The sequence below is a fragment of the Acinonyx jubatus genome, chromosome A3 (assembly GCF_027475565.1).
Source record: "Acinonyx jubatus isolate Ajub_Pintada_27869175 chromosome A3, VMU_Ajub_asm_v1.0, whole genome shotgun sequence".
Lineage (NCBI taxonomy): Eukaryota > Metazoa > Chordata > Mammalia > Carnivora > Felidae > Acinonyx > Acinonyx jubatus.
Genome location: NC_069388.1, coordinates 4,347,567 through 4,374,953, shown reverse-complemented (window position 1 = coordinate 4,374,953; position 27,387 = coordinate 4,347,567). Strand labels below are relative to the sequence as shown.

The following is a 27,387-nucleotide window of genomic DNA, read 5'->3' as shown; positions in this document are numbered from 1 at the left end:
GTTCCCCGCGGGCTTCCGTAGTGCCCCGGCCGACGCGGCCGGGTGAAGAGGGCAGCTGGGGGCAGCGCGGGACACGGCCCCCACCTCAACATCCCCCCCCCGCCGGGGTCACGGCCCCGCCCGGACGTCGGCACGGAACCCTTAAGCCCCCACCCCCGAGAGGCAGGGATCAAAAGCGAACCTCGGCCCTGACACAGCCTTGGCTTTCGGGGTGGTCCCCCGACGTGCGACAGAACGGCCCAGGGCCTTGCTGGCGGCGCGCGGGGACGGAGGTGGGGGGGTGGGGGAGCGCGGGCCCGGTGGGGGGGGGCAGGTGACCCAGTGCATTCGCAGGAGGAACAAAATCTCTCTTGCGCTTCACAGTGATTAAAAAGGAATTATCATCAGGAAACACATCATAGTTAAAAGTTTTCAGGAAGAAAGGTTTTTCTTAATATAACTTCCATTTTTAATATTAAATAGGAGAAGATGCTCCATGGTCCCCGAGTCTAATCTGCGAACACCGTCCAGTTTAGTCTCTCAAACACATCTACTTGCTGTATATTTGTATTTGAAAAGGTAAAAGCCACAAACCACCAGCTATTTCACTGAAAGTAACTACACTGGAAAATGAAAATTTCTAGAATTTTATCATTAGGTCAGAGTTAAAAAAAAATCAAACAGGAAAAAAATTTGTTCAGAAATCGTTTTATCATTAGGGCATTACACCTTTTTTACAAGCATAATTTACAGAAATTATACAAGGCAACTTTTAAATCAAATATCAATATTTTCCAATGTTTTGTTTAACTGAAATGTTATTTCAATCGTAAAAATCATCTCCGGTTACAAAAAATAATCAAAAACCTTATTGGATTTCAGTTGCTTTTACAAAAGTCCTAAGAAGTCTTAAGCTAAACAATACTTTGAGTAGAAAAACACTAATTTTTAAATAGTTTGCTATAGTATTTCTGTGGTTTATGTACATATATTAACTGGTTTCTTTTCCAGGAAACCTGAGGAGTTTATTACATTAAGCATTGTAAAATAAAGACAAGAGCTAATCACCTTCTAAGAAAAATACTCTGTATGCAACAACTGCACGTATCAAAGATATTATTTACTGGTTGGGAACTGCCTGCCTACAAAATGGGAAATACATTTTCAGACCGCAGCTGCCCCGTGGTATCCAAAGTAAGGATTTCCCATAAATAAAAGCTGCAAAGCAATTCACATAGTGGTTGGTTTAGGTCAATGCTGCTTTTCTCATTATTATTCTTTTTTTCTTCCCCTCCGCCCCCACCATATTACTAAAAACACTGAGTACCCGGGATTTATGCTTCAGGAAGACATCGGTTTGAGTAATTTCAAATGACGTACAGCTCTTCATGTAAAAAAGATGTTTTGTGGTCACAAGTACTTCAAAAAGTAATTATATTCAAATAACCTGACATATCATGCTTCAGCAATTACGGAGCCAGGATTCTGACACACGGCAATTTGTAAGTTAGGCAAACGTGAAATGCTAGAAGGTGTGTACGGCTGTTCTGTTTCAGTTTGGAGTGCTGCAGGATTTCGGTAATGACTTTCTTTTTCCAGTGAACATCACCAGCCCACGGGAGAGCACGCCAAGTCATAAAGTACAAATCCAAGGGAGGTAATACCTTTCCCTAAGTTACAAAACTTTGGCAAATTAACACAGTACTCTTTAATACGATGAAATCCTTTCTGCTGCTGTTGGGAGTCCTGTATTCTTTTAGTGATAATTTTCACTCCGAAAATGTCATTGAAGTACCAAAACCAAACACTGTGATTTTTTACTGATGGTTTATAGCAGAGCAAGTTATTTTACACAAATTAGCATGTCCTTTTAAAACTATGTAATTTCTCCTTTTAAAGCGCACCCCCTCACGCCATCTCGCGAAGTTTACCGCAGCGGGGTAACTGCGTGAACTTAGACGGCTCTGCTTTGTTCTGGGGTTGGTCCAAAGCTAGGTAGAGTCCCAACGCACAAAAAGCTTTAAAATACTACCTTAGGGGAGATTTAACGCGCCAATGAGATTTTCCAAGTACTTTTCAAAAATTGTTAAATTTTCACATAAATACTAGAATCCTCACAATTAGATGGTCACTTCAAACCGTACTACTCCTGGATGATCCCTTGTATTTAGAAACCCCGCACCTCTTTGTTTTGATCCAAAGTCATATAGCTTTCCTTCAGCTTAATAAAAAAAAAAAAAATCCTACCTAAAATATAGTTTTATTTTTTTAAATAACAAATAAATACATTGCCAGCTTGCAGAGACCTGGGGGGGGGGGGGCGTGGGGGCTTCGATCCTCACTTCTCTACAAATGCCGCCGCTGCCATCGGTGTCCTTATGCTCCCTCTCGCCGAAGCCGCCAATTCTTCAATCTCGGCATTTAACTTATGTATTACCCACTCCATCGCTTCTCGGCCCTTCAAAAAAAATTCAATGCATCTATTCTCACCATGTGAGAGCGAAGGCACGTATCACATAAATGGCACATCAGGAAGTAACAAGGAGCATCACAAATGTAACTAAATCTCACCGGGATGGACCGTTTTTGTCCTTGCTTTTTTTTTTTTTTTTTTTAAATGTGTATTTATTCTGGAGAGAGAGACAGAGCATGAGCAGGGGAGGGGCAGAGAGAGAGAGGGAGACACAGAATCCGAAGCAGGCTCCAGGCTCCGAGCTGTCAGCAGAGCCTGACGCGGAGCTCGAACTCATGAACCATGAGATCGTGACCTGAGCGGAAGCCGGAGGCTTAAGCGACTGAGCCACTCAGGCGCCCCTGTCCTTACTTTTTGTTCTTTAATATTATTTACCAAATTATCGAACGCTTTGGGCAACTGGATTGATCTATAAACTGCTTTTTCTTTTGCATGCAAAAGATGTTCTCAAAAGAACCTACAATTAAATGATAGTGATGTTTTACTTATTTCTGATTAGAGCGGTCCCTTTCTTGGGGGCCAAAAGGTCAAACTCGGTTTTTCTTTTTATGTCCATTATTTTAAACCAAAATCCTGCAAGAGGCCCTGAAAGAGCTGGTCCCTGACTATTTCTTCAACCATTCTCTCCTGGTGCTTGATGCAGTTCCTTGAGAAAAAGAGGGGGCACTTCATGCTTCCTCTGTCTCAGGCCCTTTGCACATGCAGTTCCTCTGCTGGAAATGCTTCCTAGCATCCCCCTCACAACCAACATGCTCCTCCTTCAGCACTCAACACAACACTCATTAAATACTCATGTCTTTTTGTACCTTTCCTTTCCTAATGACGTGTGATTAATGTTGACTTCTTCTTAGTTCCATGAGGGCAGGGACCATACTTGTTTTGTCCCCTGCTGTATCCCTAGTCTAGCCTAGCCCTCTGCCTGGCACGGAGAATGCAGCTAGAAATATCTTTTGACTGCCAAGTAAGTATAGTAAACATGTGTTATAGAAGAGTGCATTATGTACCTCTTTCTCTAAACTTATTTTGTTTTAAATCATGCATTCTCCAAGGGGCAAAAATCAGTTGGGGGTTGGGGGAGGTGGAAAAATCTCACTCTTTTTAGGTACAAAGCATATCCATCTATCCATGGTGTTGAGTGTTAAATACTTTCATGAGCTGGTGGCTGTTAGAGAAAAAAAGGTCTGTGATGGACCTGGGGGTTGTTGGGCGGAGACAATAATGAAAAGGGTTGAGAATTGGGTGTTTTAAACAATGGCACACAGTGACACATCATCAAGCACTTCCCACATGCTGGGCCCTGGGCCACATGCGCTTTCCATACATTGTCTCATCTCATTTACTCTTCATGCCCAACCCGGTTAAGATGGCTAACTGACCTCCACTTCACAGATGGGAAACTGAGGCACAGGAAGGTTAACCTAATTGTCCAAGGTTGAAAGGCTGGTAAGAGTTACAGCCTGCACGTAAACCCAGTGCGGCTAGACCCTACTGTGCAAAAACCGGCCTTTACGGATGCTCACCGCATCATGGTTCAGAATCCGTTTTCCAGGACAGACACACGTTCGGTACCAAGCTCTTCCAAGAAAGGAAACCCAAACCCAGGAGTAACAGCAACTAGGGAGCAGCCTGACTTACTTTATTAGCATTTGAAGATATCGTACTCGCCATTAGTCCTTCAAGGTAACTGCTGAGACTGACTCCTTTCACGGTGATTATGGCTTCTTGAGTCAAAACAGTTCTGGAACAAAACACATCCACACAGCTTCAGGATGACCTTGCATTTTTCAAAGAAATATATGACTTGAATAAAAAATTCAAACACCCTGTAAAATAAGTTTGTCATAACATTTTTTTACTCACTTTCCTGGGTCCTGAGGATGTGGTTTGTATATGAGTCTCTCATCTACTGAAACCATATTTGTAAATGAAATCTACAGAATGAAAAAGAAAAAAATCAAACCATTTTGGAAACCAAGATTAAAAACATTCCCCAAATTAACTCACAAGCCCAAATCTTGCTAGGTAAATACACAAATAAATCACTCTGATATACTGCAAATCCGGAACTTAAATTTCACCATTCACTGCTTTCTTTTCATTAAAAAAATAATATAACAAAAGTATTATCGTCACAATATGCACATGATCCCGAATTCAATTTATTGAGTGCTGACCCCTAGAAATAATCAGTGGGCTCATGGGAGCAGGAAAGCTCGAGGCTGCAAACAGGAAAGACAATGCAGCACATGAGCACTGATTTCCTGTTGAAGAGTATACATGCGCCTGTGTATCAACTATAACAGAGACCACCCCCCCCCCCCACATTAAGCCGAATAGTTTTAAATTAAAAGGGAGCTCAAACTTACATTAGTAGATTTAAGTTCCATTGTTCTGTCTACGGGATCAACTACAGAATGTTCTTGCACGTATGTTTTTGTTCTTGCTGCACCAATAAGCTAAAAAGAACATTCACAATTAGTAATCAGAGGAGGAAGGGTTTCTTAACAAGTAAACCAATGTTTTATTTCAAGGCAGAGACCTGTTAACATCTCGAACTGAAAAATCTGCTTCCTAAACAACAGGAGGAATCAGACAAAGGTCAGAAAGGAGGCCCGTTTGAGGGTCACGAGAGTTCATGCGCCATGAATGAGAGGGGACTAACAGACACACAAAACCCTTCCCAGAGGCAATTAGCGACCAGCCCAGGGAGAATGCACGCAGTATAAAGCAGACCCTGAAACCACCAAGGTGTGACAACGGAGCACTGAGCCCGAAACATGGAAATCAGAATATCTGGGTAAACACGGCGTCTAGAAACACGAGAGCTCAAGAGTCTCTGTTGAGGCTTTGCTAGAGCAGTCTGAGGGAGACGGTGCCGTGGCTTGGTTCTCCAGGGAGAAAAATGGCCATTTCGTGACGGAGGATAACGCATCACATCCGACATCACCCGCTGGGCTGAGACCCCAGACCACCCCCCGACCTTGCTCATTTCTGTGTCCTCACTACCGAACACGGTGGTTCGTACCAAGGAAGCCATCAGTACATTCCTGTTGAAAAATGGGTCCTTCGGTTTTCTGAGTGGATCTATCTTCCATAAGGAGAAACTCTAAAGGAAACAGAGTCCATCCATTATGCCAGAACTCTTTCACACTGTGATGATCTGGCATTCCGGTTTCTTACTGAAAGCCTGCTCACATGTAAAGGAATAGAATTCTGTTTTTAAACATACGGGGAGGAGTGTCAGACCTTGGAAGAAAGGTGGCGAGAGCAAAGTCTGAGGATAGGCTCTTCGCTCAATGTGCATGAGCCACCACTGACCACGGCGAGCACAGCTAACCACTACCACCAGCCCACTGCTTCCAGACCTTACTACGGGCCTGGAGCTGCCGGCCAATGCAGGAGGAGCAGAGCAGAACTCCTTTTAGATTACAGAGCATTAGCCGGCTTCCTTCAGAAGGTTTTATCGGGTGCCTTCATGAAGACTGTAATAATATTTCCAATTCATTATACACTCATAACTCAAGTTTATTATAATACAATTTGAACTGATGCGAAAATGACACTCAGAATCGGCTCCCACAACCTATTTGAAATTATAATGTGGTTTAGAAAACTTCTCTACAGCAGTCACATTTCCACAGGAATAAAGACGCACTTACAGATTTCACAATGGAAGGCAGTCCCCACTCTGTGCTGAGAAGTCTATGGCTGTGCAACTTTCCAGAGGGATCTATATGTCTGTCCAGTACGTCCACCCCAACCACACTCGGGTTCATAGGGTTTGGGTATTTCTGCATTGCAGCTGTTGTAACGGTTTCCCAAGGGTGGCTGTGGACAGGAACCAAGAAAACCAAATGCTTGAAAACATATGCATATAAGCTAAACCATTTTCATAACCCAGCAAATCATTCTTTACAGTTGAAGTTTAATTAATTTAACTAGGGAAAATTATTTTCTGAAACACCGAGCGAAAGATGATTTGGGGAGCTCAATCTACATTTTAAACATGTATGGAAATCAGTATTTTTTGAGCACACGGGCTGCTACATGGTACAAGTGATGTCCATAAACAGAGCCGATGATGCATTACAGTACAGTTTCGCACACAATCTTTCCTATTTACCCGTGTTCACTTTCACACGCGAATCCTGTTGCTAAGAACCACTGATTCATAACAATGTATTTACAAAATGTGTTCTATGAAAACAAGCAGCAAAAATTGTTATCATACCATTTATTCTTTTGCCTGGTCCCAAGTCCCCAAAGTTATAAAGAAGTTAACAAAAGTTAATGATCTTATAGACGCCATAAATTCTTTTAGGGATTACAAGAAGATCCAGAGCCTTATGGATTTGAATACCGTAATATTAAAAAAAACGTATTCTTCTCTAGATTAAGGTAATAAAAAATAGTGGCCCTTCCAGTCAATCTTTCTTTATTGCCTTCCTCAAAGGAGCGATTCTGATTTGTTTTGAAAAGGTCACACAATACCACAAAGTGTTTTTAAGGTACTCCTAACACACTCTCTTCTAATATTCTCTCTCAGTTATTGTCTTCTTGAAAAAGCACACGTGCTTGGATGATTCAAAATGTGATGTACACGTGTTCGCTTCACAACCTGTACGAAGGTGATGCTGCTACAGGAGCCATCCTCCTCCAAGGAGCCCCTTATTAAGGACAAGGGGGGGGTGAGAGGTGACCGGGCCCACCGGCAGTCTGATGCTACCCTATCTGTGCGCTTGTCTCCGCTGAAAGGAAAAAGAGGTCTGGAGATGATGTTTCACCACATTTACCCATAAACCACACAGCATTACTTTTTCTCTTTCTAAAAGCAGAAATGGGGGGGGAGGCCATTAATCTGGTTCAGCTTTTCAGAGAACCAAGCCTGATGCCGCCTCCTTGCCAACAGAAGGGAAATGTCAACACCATGCATTTCCCAGAACCCTGGACAACCGGTGACATTACTTCTAATGTTTTCATCTTTGCCATTGTATAAATGAATCCCACTCTGTTTTTAATCTCAAGCTGTATTTGGCAAACAGTGCAGGTATATAAGGGGAGCTACTTCATAAATCTCAACGGTCCGCACACACAGAAGTGATACAGGCCAGGCCGAGCACTCAGATGGTTACCAAGGCAACTATCTAAAATGAAAATCAGATGAACCCTGTCCCTGTCTCCATCTAGTCATATACCACGGTTAGCTGGCTTCCTTGCACTTATCTCTTCCCCCGATTCCCTCCAAAAAATTAATAATTGCATGGCTTCAGGGTGGTTACGTATTATTTGTAATATAGTCCTTCTCTTCTGTGAGCCAACCTGAAAACATCGGTGTTGACTTAACTTGAACTGAGACTGCTTTATGGAACATAATCAGCTCAAACATCACAAAGGATGCATGCTAGCAGTCTTCCAGCAATTAATCTGAACCCTACCAATGTAATTATGTGAAAAGACACTCAGAATGGCACCAGAGGGCAGGCAGAACCTTACCCACCTGCACAGGTCCTTCACCTATAAAATGAGGTGGGCAGACACTTAAGGACACACAAAACTCCAGCCAGGCAGCAACGATGTCTTGATTCATCTACCAAAATGTAACCAAAGAACAGCCCAGGCACATAGTAGACATTCCTATCTGTTGAAGGAGTCAATGGATGGCTTCACCTGGATGCCAACTATAGGTGAAGTCTCAGAAGGAAGTGCTGGACAAATATGGGCAAGACATGGAATGATGACTTTCGATACTGTAGACAGTAGAGCCCTCAAGATGGGAAACACGGCAACGTAAGATCTGTGCGGGAAGATGGTAACTTCCATTTCAGGGCGGAGTTTGGCGAGCCCACAGGACGTGTGAGCAGAGATGCCTGGTGAAGACCTGAAAATGAGGATTTGAGGTTCAAGAGAGGCTGGAGCCCAAGGTACAGATCTGGGCGTCCTAAGTATGGATGTATAGGTTGGGACCCTGACCGAAAAGCCCGGATTATTTGGGGAGAATCAGGGACGGGGCTGCTGCTCCCAGGACACGTACAGCCTTTATTTGTACACGTCTATCTTCTGGGAGGAGAGTCCCAGCACTCTCATCAAATCTCAGAGAGGTCTGTGGCACAAAGATTGGAATCACTGAAATGGCAAGACGAGAAGGCCAATAACAGAACTTCCTTGAACATTTAGGGGAAGAGGGGGAAACACTGGCGAGAAGAGCAGAAAGAGTAGAAACGGTAGCAGAGAGGAGTGTTAGGGAAGACAGAGAGAAGAAAGTTCTAAGGAGACGCGGGGACTCCAAATTTCAAAGAACTTCTGAAGCACTGACATCCAGAAGCAGACCGTCAAACGAACACCATCCGTGATGCCAAGGGCTGAAACAGAGTAGTAAAGGCTGTTACCAGGTAGGGAGCAGCAGAAAGACCCAAATCTAGGGTCTTTTTTACCCAGGAGAGCCAGCACTGGGGAAAGAGGAAATCTCCCCTCTGATTCTAACATTCTATACATTCCAGGACCCGGTGGACTCTTGGATGGGTGTGGGTCACCGAGGACGCAAAAAATTTACAACTTCTTTTAAAACTGCCCTCGGAATCATGGTTTAAACAATCAAATGGCTGAACTAAAACATACTTCGAAGCTATGAAAATTAAAACAGTGTGGCGGCAATAACAAGATCAGAGGAACAGAGAGCAGAGAGCTCAGCAGTGGATTCAAATGTAAAATCACAACAGTGTGTAGGACAACGGTGGCATTTCAGAAGAGTGACAAGAAGACGCATTAGCCCGCTGAGGAGTGCTTCCCTGGATTAACTACTAGCATTGTTTCTTTTCCCAAAAAATGATAATAGCTGCTTAAACGCCTGCTTCGTTTGTGTATGGAATCGCGGGACCAAAAGGGAATTTCATTCTCAACATCCACGTGGGGTCAAGGCCTATTTTGTTACTAAGAACTTTTTCCAACCAAGAGATGTCCCTGAGCGTGGCCTCAAAGACATCTCTTGGTGGCAGGCCCTGACGGCACCGTCATCTTCCGTGTCTCCGGTGCAAGGAACCCAAGGTCACGCAGTTTGCTGGAACCAGAGCTGGACCTTGGACTCCAATTTTCAGGCTCTGTTCCTCAGGTCTCGAGCTGCCGGAAAAGTTTCGCCTCCTGGTCGTCCGACCTCACCCGGTACCATCCTCCTCCCGAAAGGTGGCCGGGCGAGGTGGCCCGGCGAGGAGACTCGCCCACGCCTTCCCGCTGGGTTCCGCCGGGGTGGGGGGACCCGTCCCACCGGGTTTGGCAAGGCCGATGTGACAAGCAGGGCCCTCTGCCACCCGAGTGCAGTCGAGGACTTCGTGCCGGGCGACGCCCCCACCAGCCTGGGGGGGAGGGGGCCTCCCTGGGGGGCGGGCCGCTAGTGCCCGTCCCGGGCCTCCCCCACAGCCCGGGCGGCCGCTGGGACTGGGCGTCCGAGGGCTCCCTCCTCGGGGGACCTGCTCCGGGACGGCAGACCGAGAGTCCCCACCCCCGGGTCCCCTCGGGGCTCGGGCCCAGCTCCCCCAACTAGGCCCGACGCCTGGAAGCTTCCTGAGGGGCGCCCGGCCTCGCCACCACTCCCGGCCCAACCTGCCCTCCCCACCCTGCAGTTGCCCCGTGCGCCCCGCCGACCGGCCCAATTTCCTCAAACTTACTCAAAGACGTGCTCTGAAGTCCAGATCTTCATGGTGCCGGCAGCCAGCGCGATGTCCGGGCGGCGCTAGGGGACAATGAGGCAAAAAAGCCACACTTGCCCCCGCCCCGCCCCCCAGGCCTCCCCGCCGGCCGCGCAGCGCGCACGCGCCGTCGGGCCCGACGCGAGGGACGTCCCGACGCGCTGCCCCACGCCCTATCCCGGCCCGGGTTTTGCCCCATTCTTGCGCGCGGCGCAACGAAACCCCGCCCCTTAGCGCCGGGCGCAACGCGCCGGCGCAGTTCCGGGGGCAGCGCCCGGGGCCGCCGGCGTAGGCGCTGTGCTGCGCAGGCGCGGCATGCGACCGGCCGGCTGCCCCCTCGCGGGCGTCGCCGGGAGCGCTGACCTCTGGACAGAGTTGGGCCGGGCCCAGCGGGTGCCTGGGCGCCCTGGCCCTGCCCGCCTCGCCTGCAGTTTCCCGCCCGGCTCCTGGCTCGCCTTATGCTGCCAGGCCTGTAGACGGGTCCAGTAAACCCGCACACGCGGACGGTCCTGTGGTGTGCGCGTGAGCAAATTGTCATGGCACCTCGTTAGATAATTCCAACCAACTCTTCTCTTAACCCGGACTGTGGGTCTCCAAAGTCATCCAACCAAACAACCAGCCGCCTCCTGTCTCTACCCGGACTGCGGGGGCCCCAAAGGAATCCCACCAACCCACCAGCCAATCAGCTCTGTGCTTATGCTTCTTGCCCTCCACGCGGTTAGGATCCCCAGGTGGGCAGAAGATATATAGACGCGGAGAAACTAACATCAGACAGTGTGATTGATGCCCAAATGAAAGGTGCATTTAGGAAGAATGGGTCCTAGTTGGAACAGATGAGAAAAGTTCATGGCCCTGGGTTTATAGATGGGTCTTATCTCAGATGTCACCCCTGAGGGACACCTTCTCTCATCACCCTTCCTTAGACATCCTCCAACCCTTAGTTCCTCCATCACAACATCCCACTACATTTTTCTTAGCACGCATCACTCTATGAGACTGTCTTATTTGTGTAACTCCCACTTGAATGCAAGCCCTTGAAGGCAAGGATCTTGCCTGTTTTGCCCAATAAATGATTCTCAGCACCTCGTATATAGTAAAGGTTCAATGATTATTTATGGAAAAATGAAATAATTTGTGGAATGAACGAATTACTGAGATCATCGGGTGTATCTGTTTAACTTCCACTAGACTGTAAGCCCTTGAGGGTGAGGCTCTTGCCAGACTCGTTCCATGATTCCCTCGTCCCTACGTAATAATTATTGGCTGCCTAAGCGAGTGAGTCACTAAGAAGCGAGCGCCAGGCAGGAATGGCCTGTGATGTCATACACAGGTGAGCCTTGCCCAGTGAACAAAGTGCCAGGCCTAGGTTTCAGGCTAAGCCCTCCCTTCCCCCCTGCCCCTCCTGCCCCTGTCCCTAAAGGTACAGCTTGCCATTTTAAATGATGGCTGTGGACAAAATCTTTACATCTGGTTACTTAGAAGCCGGTTGGAAGCAGTGCCTCGTTCTTGTTCTTAGCTCGTTTGATTGTTTAAAACAAATAAAAGCCAGGTTCATTTAGGAGGGAGGATAATTTTTTAAAAATAGCTCAAGTCCTTTATATAGAAAAACAGAAAAATTACATTAGGCAGGAAGGAAATAATATGGTTGGGTAGTTGCTAAGTGCAATTTGTGGTGCCTAGGACGTAAAAAAAAAAAAAGCTCTGTGGTACTTGGAGTGAATTCTTGGGGAGGTAATGCTTTGAAGGCGGCCCAGAGTGGCTCAACCTTGATTAAGATGCGAAGTTAATGTTGCCGGGTGTTTAAAACACTGGTTCAGGACCTGAGAGCACAGAACAACCTGTCCCTGCTATTCCTGGAGCTCCACGGAGCTCTTCGCCATCCAGGATTCCTATTCTGTTTATTTGAAAGAACACCATTCTTCCCCCTCGTTCGAGATTTCTGTTCTTCAAAGTTAGGAAAATTAATGGACACCGATCTCCCACTCACACGGTATCAGTCTATTGATGTTACTTGCTGCCTCTGGAGTGAGTTATGGGGACAGGGGCATGGGAGAGTGGGACTTTAGGACCCGATTGTCTTTTCTGTGCACTTCCCCAAGGTAGAAATAATATCACCTTGCACTTGGATTTAGAGAGCAAGACCTTTACACGTATTATCTCCCCAGAGGAAACAAATGATTGGTTTTTAGATACCTAAGCATTGCATCACTGACTGTGCCTGTCACAGAAACAGGGAAACTATTAGCAGGTCATAACTTTAACTTGAAATTAAGTAGGTGACTGGCCCTCACGGCAGTTGCCCCAGGGTGACAGCTAATCCCCAGGTCTCCACACCCTTCCCTGTGTCTGGGGCTGGAGGGTGGGCCCAGGGAGGGAGGAATGTGAGTGTAATTCCAACCGTCAAGGTACTTCTGGCTGAGGATCCAAAACACAAGTCAAGAGATGACTAGAAGATACCTAAAGTGAAGGTTAGGAGTTTGGAGCGAAGAGATCATGGCCGTGAACCGCAGTCCCGGGGGCAGGCATCGTGGAGGACAGTGGGCAGAGCACGAGGCTCCTGGGGACTGGTGGTATGGGCACGCAGAGACCGGGCCGGCAGGACAGGTGGATGAAGTCACACGTCTCAGCTTCAGCTGGGCCCCAGCTCCTTTTATGTCCTTCCAAACCTCAGTCCTTCACAGTGCCATCTTCACAGTTTGCCTGCCTAACCTGTCCCATGATAACTTAATGTTTTATACCAGCTTCTTTGCGAGTACATTTAAACGAAACCTTGAATGGCTACTACTGTCAACAGAAAATGGGTATTTTTAAGCATCTACACTAAACGCCTAACTATTAATGTAAAACAGTAAGCCTGTGGGCTCCCGCTGTCTTTCATACATCCCAGGAGTGTGTGTGTCTCCCTTAAAGCTTTCTCTATACTTTTGTGACTCTCATCCATCCTCTGAAAACTCCAAACCCACCTTTTCTTCTGAACCTCTCAGCAATGACCTTTATCTCCGAATTCAATGAGAGCTCCTGTCGCTTTCCTCCACTTCTCTTTAAAATGGTTTGTGTTCTTCCGTATGTCTTCTGGACTCCGAATGTATTCTTTCTCTCTCTAATCGTTTTGCCTTTGCTCCCTTCCTTTATTCATTTAACAAATAGCCCCAGATCACCCATTGGAGGCCATCCCCATCCAGGCGGAGTTTATCCTACATCAGCGGGTTCTCGACCAGGGGCGATTTCCTCCAGGAGATGTGTGACAATGTCTGGAGACCTTATTGGTTGTCACATACAGGGAGGGGCTGCCGCTGGCAGCTAGTGGGTAGAGGCCAGGGATGCTGCTAAGACCCTACGGTGCCCGGGACGGAGACCATGCCCTGCAACAAAGAAGTAGCTGGCCCCAAATGTCCACAGTGTTGCAGTGTGGAAAGCCTGTGCCGTCCCTAACAGGCTCTTAGAATCTGGCCCAGGCCTCCCGTCTGGACTCAATCTTTTGTCCTTCCATCCCTCAACTCCACCGAACCCTGTGGCTGCTTCCGTTCCTTGCTGTTCACAGCAGGCCATGCATTTCCACACCCTTGAACTTTGTGCATGGTGTTCTCTGTCCAGAATGCACTTTCCCCCTGCCTGTCCTGAAGAGTCTTACTCACGTCTTGAGACTGTGCAAATACTCCACTGCCCCGAGGGCCTCACTGATATGCCTCTTCCCCGGCTCAGCACAGCGCTTTGCTTCTGCTTTGGGGTTCCTGTTGGCACAGGCACCTCAGATTGTAGTGTGTGTGTGTGTGTGTGTGTGTGTGTGTCTACAACTTAGTTTGTTCGGGCTGCTGGAACAAAGTAGCACAGAGTGGGTGGCTTATAGACAACAGTTTATTCTCACAGCTCTCCGGAAGTTTGAGACCAGACGTCAGCGGGTTCCGGTCGCTGACTTCTTGCTGTGTCCTCCAGCGGTGGAAGAGGCGAGGGAGGTCTCTCGGGTCTCTTTTGTAAGAGCACTAATCCCATTCCCGAGGACTCGTGATGTAAGCAGCTCCCGAAGGCCCACCTCCTCACACCATCACACTGGGCATTAAGATTTCAGCACATGAGGGGCGCCTGGGTGGTTGAGCGTCCAACTCCCGCTCATGATCTTAAGTCATGATCTCGCCGTTCGTGAGTTTGAGCCCCGCGTCAGGCTCTGTGCTGAGAACTCGGAGCCTGCTTCGGATTCTGGGTCTCCCTCTCTCTCTGCCCCTCCCTGGCTTGTGCTCTGTCTCTGTCTCTTTCAAAAATAAATAAAAAACATAAAAAAAAAAAGATTTCAGCACGCGAATTTTGGGGGGATACAACCATTCAAACTATAGTAACTTCTGTGTTAGTGGGACTGGGAACCTCTTATTTAACTTTCCATTTTTTGAGTACTTGCTGTAACGTGGCTGCAGATGGAAGCAAGAATCATCAAAACATGAAAATATTCACTACCAAACCAAGTACTTACAGACGTGATGCTGTGTGAAAACGCTAGCCTGGACCCTCACCTGTTGGGCCCCAGGGTTTGCTGGTCAGTCTCTCACTGGCTGTCCATGGCTAAAAGTGTACCACAAATGACTGGAAAGTAAAAAAGAAACTCTTGGAGAATATGCATGGTCTCAGCAGATAGCAGAGGGCGATGCCTGAGACCTCCCTCCTCCATCGTACATGAAACCGCCGAGGGACGACTTCATGTGAATGAAGGCAGCTAACAACTGAGAAGAGAAAGCTGATGAGGGATGGAACTCAAAGCAAAAGCACATCCTAAGGGAGTAATTTAAATAGCTAGAGCCTGGGAGACACCCATGGGGAAGCTAATCAACTCATTGACTATTTCTGCAAAGAGCTCTGTTCCTGTGATTGAGCTGTGAAGTCCGGATGGATTGGGTAGTGCTCTTACCGTTTGGTGGGGAAGATTGTGGTAAAAACCAGCACTTGATTCATTCTGTGTAATAAGAATTTGCATAGACTCACAATTTTAGCCTAAGTTGTGTGTGTGTATATGTATTTCATATATGAATATATAATCATATGTATATGTATCACCACATACATGCATGTGTATATGTGTGTGTATCTCATCTATGAATATATAATCATACATATAAGTATCACTGCATATATGCATGTGTATATGTGTATATCTCATCTATGAATATATAATCGTATGTATATGTATCACCACATATATGCATGTGTATCTGTGTGTATATATCTCATATATAAATATAAAATTATATGTATATGTATCACCACATATATGCATGTGTATATGTGTATCTCATCTATGAATATATAATCATATGTATATATATATCACTGCATATATGCATGTGTATATGTGTGTATATATCTCATCTATGAATATATAATCATATGTATATGTATCACCACATATATGCATGTGTATATGTGTGTATCTCATATATGAATATATAATCATATGTATATATATATCACCGCATATATGCATGTGTATATGTGTGTATATATATCTCATCTATGAATATATAATCATATGTGTATGTATCACCACATGCATGCATGCATGTATGTAGATATATCATATGAATATATAATCATATGTATATGTATCACTGCATATATGCATGTGCATGTGTGTATGTGTAAAAACTTGCTTTCATCATTTTATATTTCCTTTTTCAGGATAAAGTCTCAGCCACACACTTCGTTTTTCATTAGTTACTATGAAATTTGGTGTTGGTTTTAAGTGGAGTCAGTGGGCTTGTTAGGCGCCAATTATACACTAAAAAGGAGAGCTTTCTCAAACCCTCAGGTCTGGGTCTGACAGAGGGGTGTGGCTAGGAGAAAGATGCAGAAGTCCACGGGGTGACAAGCAGCGGGGGCAGAGGTGGGGTGGGGCGGGTGGCATTTTGGGGAAGCGCTGTTGCCCGAGGCCTTGCACAGACTCTCAGCTTTCCACGTAGTGACCTGAACAACCCTCACAAAATGGAGAGCCAGGGTCTGCATGTGGCCTGCAAAACTCAAGCTGAAGACTTCGATGTCCCGCGGCCTCTCCGGTGCAGGGTTAGGTGTTGGGGGGTGGGGTTGATGGTTCCCCTGGCGCTGGAAAGGGAGAGGAGAGAGAGCAGGAGGAGCCCAGCACCCTCCTCCCCTTCAGGGATCTCACGTTACTTGTAATTGGACAAGTGTCTCGAGTCAAATTCAATTGCATTCCCATTAGCGACTGAAGATTTCGGGTAATTGCTCTGAACTTCCTACCCACGTGATTCACCCCCGCCTCTTATTCACCCCAGTGTCTCACTGAGCTCTGCCTACATTCCTAGCACAAGAAATGAATCTCTCATAAGAAATGAATCTCTCCCAGGAGGACTTTGACTATTCCAGTAACTCCTCATCCTGAGAAATTAAAGGTCATTTCTTCAAGCTGAATCGATTTGTCCTCTTTGCGGTCGTCCCCTCACCAGGCAGTCCCTATCGAAATGAGCATTACTCCGTGCGCAGCACCTCTGCCTTGGAGAGACATCCTTGCACAGACCCTCGCACAAAGGTCTAAAGCCTGGCCCGGGGTCCTTCCCGGGAGAACAGAAATGTCACCATCGCACGTGTGCCCGGACACAAGCAGCTTCTGCAGTCCTTAGGCATTCGCCAGATGTACTTTGTTTGGCCCCTGTTACCACGCTGGGAGGCGGGAAGGTGGAGGGGGTGCGCTGGCCACAAGTCGAGGTTCTGGAGGCCAAAGAAGCCCCAAAGTAGCATCTTCACGGGCAGACTTACGAGCTTTTTCCTTTTTTTTTTTTTTAACCCTCGTGAAGGACCTTTTTTTATCTAAAGTCACCCAGACGGTGGTCTGTCGTTTGATGACCACGACAAAAATGGCAAACCAATTCCTTGCCTGTTGTATCAGAAAGGGAGAGGGCCTACGGTCTGTGCTGAGAGGCACAGTCTCTCTGAGAGGCATGATTAGGTTTGCGAAGGGAGACAGCCTGGCTTTCTGTTGTCTGCGGAGCTTGGCAATCTCCCGCGTTTTGCTGGAGGCAAATTAGTTCTCTAGCTTTGCTGGAGGCCAATGGACCAATCCAGAGACAGATGAGGCCCTGTAGGGGGCTCCCCTGCCAAGTACCCCCATCCACAGGGGACCCGGGAAGCAAGGAATTACAAATGCAGCTGCATATTGGCTGGGGTCGGATTCAGACAGCTCCTTTTTTTGTGCGGCCTATTCTGGCTTGACTTCATCTCGATGGCCTTTCAGATGTAACGTTTCGGTGGCCAGCAGCGTGAACACCGAGGGAGAGAACGATTACAGCCAGAGTCCTGAAAGCCGTTCAGCTGCCTACGGTTTCAAAAGACCAGCCCCCTGGGGTCCGTCCCATTCAACAATGAGTGCCAGGCCGTATTGTGAGGTTGAAGAAATATCTGGTCTTTCTCCAAGGTCTTTCTCCAAGCTCTGAGCTTAGGGCACATCACACGTATTCTCTCACTGGCCAGGGTGACACCTTGCGCAGGGAGGAGACGGGGGCCATTGTTCCAGCTGGGAGATGGAAGCCGAGAGACAGCCCCGTCTGTCCCGTCACAGGTGCCTTCTTCTCCCCAGCCCAACTCTCTCGTCGTTACATTACAGCGTGGGGACAGAACTTGTGTACCGCACTTCCTCATTGTCTGGGTCCGGCCACGGGAGAGCGCAAACGTTTGCAGTCAGAATACGACGTGCCCAGGTCACCCTCATTCCCGCTGTGAGAAGGTGGCTGCGCTCGAATGTTGTAAACCTGAGCAGCAGTGCACGAAATACCCCGTGGATTCTATTCAGAGCAAGGGGGGGAGAGGCAACTTTTCCTTTATTATGGTCTTAAGAGGTCCGTTCTGCAGCAATGTGACGTTTCGTGTACGTTGTAAAAATTGTAATGAAAACCAAACACAACAGGATGGAAAGGCAGAAGAGAAGTCAGTGGTTTGCCACGAACCGTCTCGTAAGCGCTGATCTGGCCCTTTCCAAAAAAAAAAAAAAAAAAGAATACATTATTTCCTTATCAAGACTCAGTTCCTGGTACAGGAAGGTAGCATAATGGTGTGGAGTGCGCTGAAGAGCTTAAGAGCACGCGGGTAGAAGGTTCTTGAATGTGGCTCCAACGGGAATATTCAGATGGTACTTTAAATTTTTTTTTTTAACGTTTATTTATTTATTTTTGAGACAGAGAGAGACAGAGCATGAACGGGGGAGGGGCAGCGAGAGAGGGAGACACAGAATCTGAAACAGGCTCCGGGCTCTGAGCTGTCAGCACAGGGGCCCGATGCGGGGCTCGAACTCACGGACCGCGAGATCGTGACCTGAGCCGAAGTCGGCGCTCAACCGACTGAGCCAACCAGGCACCCCTCAGATGGTACTTTAACAAAGCCTTGGGGGTCAACAATACAAACAGCAAGTACCTATGGGCCCAGCAGGGGCCCCTCCTCTACTCACCTGTGAGTCTGTTGCCTTTTGTGATGCCACGATACCCAGACTGGTTACTCCAGGAAGTTAATGAAAGGATGACTAAACTGCATTATTGGCATCCAAGATGGAAACCAGAACACTGGGGGCCAGGCTTGCTGGCAGTGTGTAGGCATAGCCTCTATGCAGCTGAGCACCATGTTGGAAAACCTTTAGGGAGAGATGACATATCGACTTCCATTCCTATCGTATGTTCTGCCGCCTCCCAGACAAAACCAAACAAAACCAGACAAAACAAAAGCGCGTGTCCTTTCTATCTTTATGGCCTGCTTCCTGACCGACTGAGAGAACAGAAGGTCTATTCACATCTCGATGCTCCGGCATCATGTTGGAAATTTGCCAAGTGAGTTTTCCATGAAGTGTGAGATGAACGCATACCAACGTAGACGATGAAGCAGACCAAACCCCAGTACTTAGGATGGGAGGGGGCCAGAGGCTTGCAAGAATGCAGGGGTTTGATCTTGGTTCTGGTGAGAGCACCGGACAGAAGGAGCATTCTGAAGAGATGGCCTGTGTCAGTCACAGCTGAATCTCCAGTGCCTACGACCAAGCACAGTGCCAGACATCACTTCGCTGTTCAGTAAGCATTTGTTGAGTGAATATAAAGGGATGATAGGAAGCCATGATTCAATGTCTTATTTATCGATGGGGCCACCGCAAGTATAGACAGACTTATAAAACAGAATCGGGAACTCGCAAGGCACAACCTGAAGGTCCGTAAGCCAGAAAGAACACCGAAAGGGTACTGAGCGAGTGCCTCAGTCTGAGCAGTACCCCCAGCAGCGCTATGGGTCAGTCTTGGAGACTGGTCTTGGGGGCCAGAGCAGAGAGAAGCAGGGACAGGAGCCCAGCTGGTGGCTCAGAGCAGGTCTGGAGGGAGGGATGTGCCCACAGCCGAAACTGCCTTCATTTGAAAGAACAGCTGTTTGCCTGGACCCGAGGCTGGGGAGAAACCGCTGAGCCATATGTCCTTAGTAAATCAGTGCGTGGCCCTATTAGAAGATGTGCCCGAATGATCAACGAGAAGGTGGCCAGTCAGCCCCTGCAATTCACGTTGGCCTTTCTTCCAAACATTTCAGACACCTAGCAGATGGGGAAACAGAGGCACCAGAACTCACGTGTTGACAATTTTGGGGATGCGGTGAAGGAAAACCCTATCTGTGTATCCAGGCTTTTTCCTTTTCTGAGCTGTCGCATCACTGAGAGTAATAGTGTTGAAAAAGCCTTCTGTGAGAGGTAATTTCAGAAGTTTCCTGTTTCTTCAAATGTCATTGACTATAGCTCTGAATAAGACAAAATCCTCAAATCGTTTCAGTTATTTACATCAGCCAACTGGTGTCTCAGCACATTCAGATATTTACATTTTTAACAGGATTTATCAGCACATAGCACTGGTTGTATATCCACTCAAATTTTACTTTGGGCAATACCCTGAAAACCTAATACAGACCCTTTTAAGTTTTACCTAGAATTAATTGAAAAATACAAAAATCAGCAGCTTTCCTTCACACCAGCAAAGATCATTTATAAGCAATAATGGAGAATTTTCACTCAAAATTACCCCAAATATGGGATACCCAGGAAGAATTCTTAAAAAATGTTTATTTATTTTGAGAGAGAGAAAGGGAGAGAGAGCGGAGAAGGGGCAGAGAGAGAGAGAGGGAGAGAGAGAATCCCTGGGCAGGCTCCATGCTGCTAACAGTGAGATCATGACCTGAGCTGAAGTCAAGAGTCAGAAGGTTAACTGACTGAGCCACCCAGGTGGCTAGGAAGAAACCTTAACAAGAGGTATATAGGACCTATATGAAGAGAATCGTAAACATTTAGAGGAATATAACAGGAAACTTGAATAAAGGAAGACCGTGCTCTTGAGTTGGAAGACGGAATGTTTTGATGACAATTTCCCTCAAATTAGTTTAGTGGAATTGCGATCAAAATCCCAACAGGATGCTTTTTTGCCACAATCACACCTCATAGAGTGATTCCAATGTTCACTTGCAACAATAAATAGGTGAGAATATCCGAGAAGGTTTGAAAAGGAAAGGAGGAAAATTTGATCTACCAAATATTACAACATATTATCCAGCTACGGTAGCTAAAATAGTATACTGGGAAAATAGAATATAAAAGTATAAAAGTACTTAAAAAGTAGATACTGGACAAAAATGGAGAGAAGGAAATGGATAGTCTTAAAATTAATCTTAGGATATATGATATTTAGTCATTTGATTTAAATTAGCACTTCAAATCCAAGGGGACAGGATAGATTAGCAAATAAATGGTGGTAGGATAGTCCCTTAAGTATTTGGGTGAAAAAAAAACCAAACAAACCAGAAAGTTGTATCATCTCAGGCTATATACCTAAACCAATTCTAGGTGAACTAAAGAGATAAATGTTAAAAATCTGATTATTCATACGGATTCAACTGAATAAGTAGGACTGATTCACAAACACCGAAAAGCATCAAAAACAAAATTAGGAAGAAAATGTAGGAAAATATTTATCACAAATATGATGAAGAGCTAATTTTCCTAATGCATTAAAGACCCATAGAACTATTAAAAAGTCACTCAAAACTCTTTAGAAAATAAGAATACCATGCACAGACAATTCATAGAAGAGGTGCAAATGGTTAATAGGTCTGAAAAATGCTCAACTGTATTGGTGATCCAACATATGTAAATCAAAACGGTATGCCCTGTTTGGCCTATTAAATTAGCAACAACTAAAATATAGCTCTTATTCAGAGTTGGTGAGTGTGAAGTGAGAAAGGCACTTTTATACACTTCTGTTGCAAGTGCAAATTGGTCCAATCTTTCTGGAGAGCAATTTAGCAATATTATCCCGAAACTTAAGCATTCCTCTTTGCCCTGGTGATTCCCAAGGCAGAAATCTACTGTAGCCAAATATCCAGGGATCTGGACAAAGATCTAGATCTCAGAATTATTTGCAGTAATGTAAAACTGGAAAAACTCGAGTGCTCAGAGAAGGATTTACCGGTTGGGTCATGAAGGAAAAGAAGTAGTCTTTCGAGGGGAGGGAGGAGGTGAAAGAAAGTTCCAGGAAAAAGAAGAGCAGGGGTGAGGTGTGTGTGAAATTTTCACATGGGTGTGTGAAAATTCACTGTGTGGCCAATTTGGAGATGGCAGCGTGCTTGCACATGGCTGAGGTGGGGCGTGTAGGGGGAGTGGGAGAAAGTGAGGCTCAGAAGCTCCTCTGGAGTTGTCCACCTCCCCCATGAGAACTTAAGGTGCAGGGATTCTGTGTTGGTCATTTATACATCCTCCCCAGTTTCTACTAGGTGCTGAATAAACGTCTGTAAGTTAATAAATAAATAGATTTCTTTCAGATCTTGAGTGGCTTTGAGTTACATGTTATTGAGTTCTGGGGTTACTCTAGAGCCAATGAAGATCCAGCAGGGTTTCTTAGGAAGAAAAGTAATAAAGATTCTTCCTGAGTAACTGGGTTGATTCATTTTTTTTTATGGCATGCTTTAAATGATATTTTAAAACAGACTCATTTGGACTTCAGTCAGTAGGGGGTGCACCAATGCTGGAAATTCCAATACTAATAAAGAATAATGCTTGTTTATTAATCTTATGGTTTTTCATCCTGGGTACTATTTACCTCCTTTGCACCCTTCTCCTTGCTATCTATCCCCCACAATTTTTCATTTCTCGCTGCCACACACATTGCTAGTGGATATGTAATGCCTCAAAACAACCAGTTATGAAACTGGTTTTAAAAAGAGTTAATCTAATATTGTTACTTGTTACAGTTGTTAAAAGTAAATGTGACATTTTTAAGAAATTGTGGTAAAAGGAGGAGGGCTTAAATTGTGCTTGTCATTTACTCAGGACAAATTTTCCATCAGAATAGGTGAGAAAGGACTAGAAAAAAATGGAGGCGATAATTTGATGATTTATGGGAACACTAATACTAGAATTGGAGCAAGAATAATAGTGACCTTTAGAGAATGGATATTTTACAAAGGGTTCATTAACAAGAAGGATTTGGCGTTTGGAACATTTTTTCCCCTTAAAGTTCTTTATGAAACAGAATTAATAAAATGCTATGGTTTATTGAAATTAAAAAAAAAAAGGATAGAAAACTGTGGAGTTGTGTAGAAGAATTGAGGGGAAAGTAAGATGAGTTTGTATATGGCATTTTTGGGGACAGAAAGGAACTTGAATGGTAAATTCATAATAGGAAGATGATAACTAAAAATACTGTACCAGAATAATTAGTGTTGATATCAAAACCTAAGAAGTAGAAATCAGCATTTGATGGAAGACAAATGAACAGGTATAGAACTCAAGAAAACACAACCCAAGTAGAAAAAGAGCTATTTGTAGTGGTGGGAAGTTTGGAAACTTAAAGATGCTTACATTTCATTAGACAATGCTGTGATCTTTTGGAATGATGCTATATAGAGGACCAGGGATCCTCTCCCCTTTAATTCTCTTAAAATGCTAACAATGTGGTTTAGAAGAAAGGAAAAAATCGCAATGGGAATGATTATTCAGATGCATCAAATTCAACCAAAAGTTAAAAAACTTTTGTAGAAGGAAAAAGAATAAAACTAAAATAAGAAGACAAACACTGTGTGGAAATTGCTCTAAAAGGCAAAGATGCTCAAAGGGGATTCTAAAAGATATTTCAACATTGTGCAGTTCAAGAATGACATACTTATAAAAAGTTGTACAGACAACCTAAAATCAAAAATTTTCATAAAGATATGGCAATGATAATAAATACAGGAAAGCAAAGCTTGCAATAACCATATCAAATAAGTCATGATAAAAACTATTAAGTGAAATAAATGGGTAGTTATAGAAAGATAAACACTTAAGTACATACTTAGGAAATAATAATTGTCAATTTATATGCACCTAATAACATAGCAACAAAACACACAAAGCAAAGAATGTAAGACCTTCCTGTAGAAACTAGGAAAAATTCAGTTACAGGGGAGCATTAAGTTCCTTATAATCAAGACCAGAACAAGTAAAGTAGACAAAATTCTGTAGTCTATACATGAGGTAAAGTGTCTTCAGAATTACTTGAAGAACACTTATTAATCTTATCCCTTGCTAGTTTGTATAAAATTGAGTGAATAAACTTCACCAGAGGTTTTATAGGCTACATTCTAACCAAAATACAATTAAAAATTGAAATTAGAAGTCTTAAGAATAAACAGACAAAATTGTAAGTTATTCTGATACTTTGAAATAATCTCCTGAAGAGCAAATGGGACAATGGGAAAGTCAAGAACTCAATAACGATTTAGAAAATAATAATAATGCACTACATACCAAAATCAGTGGTTAGAGAAAATGTTAGTGAAAGTTTTAAATGTTTTATTGTTAAATTAAAAAGAAAGTAAATAAATTATTCAACTTAGTATCTCAGAGAATAAAAGACACAATAAAAGAAATAAAAAGATAAAGTCATAAATTGGAAAGTAAAAAATAAAGTCAACAAAAGCAACAGATGATTCCTTAACTTTTATTAATATGGACAAGCTTCTGATAAGCCTAATAGGAAAAAACTAAACAACACATAAAAATAGAAATTAGAACAGAAATAGAAATGTATTGAAATAACTGTAAGAAATAACTATCTATAAGTATGCTATTGTACTTGTAACTCTAAAAGAAATGGGTAATTTCATTCAAAATCAAAATTCCTAAAGTTGATACAAGACAAAGAAAATCTTCATAGATTGATGAGAGGGGAAAAATCAGAAAGTCATAAAAAATTATTACAATGTCAAGGAAAAAACTCTGAATTCTGAGGCAATTTTAAAAAATATTTTAAGAAATAGATAATACTATGTTACGAAGAGTACTCCTGCAGAGAATACATTTCTGATAAGTATAAACAACCCAAACAACTAGTAAATGCAATGAATATAGATGGGAAAATCTTAAATAAAACCTGTAAAGTGGGCATTGCAATATAAAGTTAAATGTATCCCTGAAATGCAAGGATGGTTCAATTGCAACATCTTATAAGACATCGGTGAATTAAATAAAAATCCATATATATAGGTGTTTCCATAGATGCTAAAAAGTAATTAGAAAAATTCAACACATAGTCCAAGTACACACTTTTTTTTCAAGAGGATTAAAAGTCTTTCTTTCTTTCTTTCTTTCTTTCTTTCTTTCTTTCTTTCTTTCTTTCTTATTTTTTTTAAAGATTTTATTAAAAAAAATTTTTTTAACGTTTATTTATTTTTGAGACAGAGAGAGACACAGCATGAACGGGGGAGGGGCAGAGAGAGAGGGAGACACAGAATCGGAAGTAGGCTCCAGGCTCTGAGCCATCAGCCCAGAGCCCGACGCGGGGCTCGAACTCGCGGACCGCGAGATCGTGACCTGAGCCGAAGTCGGACGCTTAACCGACTGAGCCACCCAGGCGCCCCAAGATTTTATTTTTAAAATAATCTCTATACCCAACATGGGGATGGAACTCACAACCCTGAGATCAGGAGTCACATGCTCTAGTGATTGAGCCAGCAAGGCACCCTTAAAAGTATATTTTATTAATATATTATGAAATTATTTTTTTCAATAATGTTAAGTGACAATGATTTAGTCAATGGACAGCCCCAGAGCCATTTCTTTAAAAGCAGAATAAAATTAAGGTGCTGCCTTAATTTAACATTGTTGTGTAATGTCTGTTCAATAAATTAAGAACCAAAATTAAGACATAAGAAGAATTCATGTTGGGCCCATAGAGACAAAATATTCAATGTCAGGTGATAAAAAGTGCAAATAAGCTTTGCCATGTTGTCAGGTACATGAAATGTCTAAAATCAATAGTATTCTAACGTTCCAGCATTAACATCTCATTAATTATAACAAGAAAGAAATTACAACAAGAAAATTATGCATTTCTTACTTAGGAAAACAGACTATGGAAAGCAATGAACAATTTCCTGGAAAGTACAGACAATGGGATGTAGACCAACGCTGTGTTCTAGAAAAGAAGAAATTTTCCAAGGATGATAATTCTCCCCAAGTTGAATAAAAATTCCTAGATAATGTTAAGCAGAACAAACAAATGAAAACCACCAAAGAAAAGAATTATAAAATTCATGAGGATAAAAAGACCACAATACCATATGTTTTCACTCTTATGTGGATCCTGAGAAACTTAACAGAAGACCATGGGGGAGGGGAAGGAAAAAAAAAAAGAGGTTAGAGAGGGAGGGAGCCAAAACATAAGAGACTCTTAAAAACTGAGAATAAACTGAGGGTTGATGGGGGGTGGGAGGGAGGGGTGGGTGGATGATGGGTATTGAGGAGGGCACCTGTTGGGATGAGCACTGGGTGTTGTATGGAAACCAATTTGACAATAAATTTCATATTAAAATAAAATAAAATAAAATAAAATAATAAACAAACAAATAAATAAAAGAAAAGAAGGAAAAAAAAAAGACCACAAAAAATGTAAACAATTTAAATAAGTGGTAACTAGTCCCACTGGCAGAAGTAGATATGAAAGCTAAGTTCTTATAGTTTCTGTAAATTTTACAAAAGTAAGTGTGTTTCCATTATATTTCTCCATCCTCCAAATTGGTTAAGCTCCCTCAAATTGTAGAAGATGCCACAATATTTCATTCTACCATGCCAGATAAAATATTATGTTATAAATCTACAATAATTAAAAGTTTACCCAAGTAGAAAAACAAATCAATAGAATGGGAAAAAGAAAAAGCTAGAAATAAGTCCACTGATATGTAAATTTTAGCTATATGAGAAAGTGTCACAAAAATGTGATGAGCGGATGAATAATTTAATATAAGGTGTTGGGTAACAACTCAGGTGATGTCCAAAATATTGGCAACAGTATGGGATGTGCATGGGAACACATGTTGGCCGTTCCTACCCGGTGTCACTCTACAGGTGGGTGTGAACTTGATTTAGCTCTGTCTTAAATTAGGAAATTGGGAAAAATACACTTTAGATACATATTCCACACTATGTTGAACTCTGGATGGATTAGCACATTAAACATAAGGTTTGGGTTCTTTTTTTTTTTCCTTTTTAAAAAATGTTTACTTATTTTTGAGAGAGAGTGGGGGAGGGGCAGAGAAAGAGGGTGACAGGATACAAAGTGGGTTCTGTGCTGACAGCGGAGAGCCCAATGCAGACCTGAGCTCACTAACTGTGGAGATCATGACCTGAGCCGAAGTCAGATGCTTAACCGACTGAGCCACCCAGGCGCACTGAGGTTTGGCTTCTAACTAGTTATTTAGAAGAGGGATACAACTTTCTAAGGGCTGAGCAAAACAGGAAACTGAACATGTGACTATTGGATTGTATGCCACTTTCATAAAATGAAAATTAACGAAATAAAAAAGGAAACAATTACCTGGGAAAAAATGTGGGAGTCAAATATAACAAAGGGTTAATGTTGAAAGAAGCCACTTAAAGACGTCAATACAATGAAGAGTCCAATAAACAAAGAGACACAGTTCAGGGGCGCCTGGGTGGCTCAGTCAGTTGAGCGTCTGACTTGAGCTCAGGTCATGGTCCCACTGTTCATGGGTTCGAGCCCATGTCGGGCTCTGTGCTGACATCTTAGAGCCTGCTTTGTGGATTGTGTCTCCCTCTCTCTCTGCCCCTCCCTTGCTCGTGCTCTGTCTGTCTCTCTCTCAAAAATAAATAAACATAAAAAAGTAAAAAACAAAACAAACCAAAGAGACCAAGTTCATAAGTGAGCAATGTACACAAGTGTGGAGATGAAACAAACATAAGAAAAGGTGTTGGCCTTCCACACG

The 27,387-nt window shown here is 43.8% G+C and overlaps 1 protein-coding gene across 1 annotated transcript; it reads right to left on the bottom strand.

Annotated features, from left to right (window-relative positions):
- Window positions 1–671: 671 nt before the first annotated feature.
- PRELID3B (PRELI domain containing 3B) lies at window positions 672–10,270 on the bottom strand. Its single transcript, XM_027046574.2, has 6 exons — window positions 10,111–10,270; window positions 6,112–6,280; window positions 4,819–4,908; window positions 4,313–4,383; window positions 4,088–4,190; window positions 672–2,437 (listed from the first exon to the last, which is right to left on the bottom strand). Exons 1-6 carry the CDS (start codon window positions 10,140–10,142, stop codon window positions 2,318–2,320), a joined length of 585 nt encoding a protein of 194 aa, XP_026902375.1. The 5' UTR covers window positions 10,143–10,270; the 3' UTR covers window positions 672–2,317.
- Window positions 10,271–27,387: the final 17,117 nt, after the last annotated feature.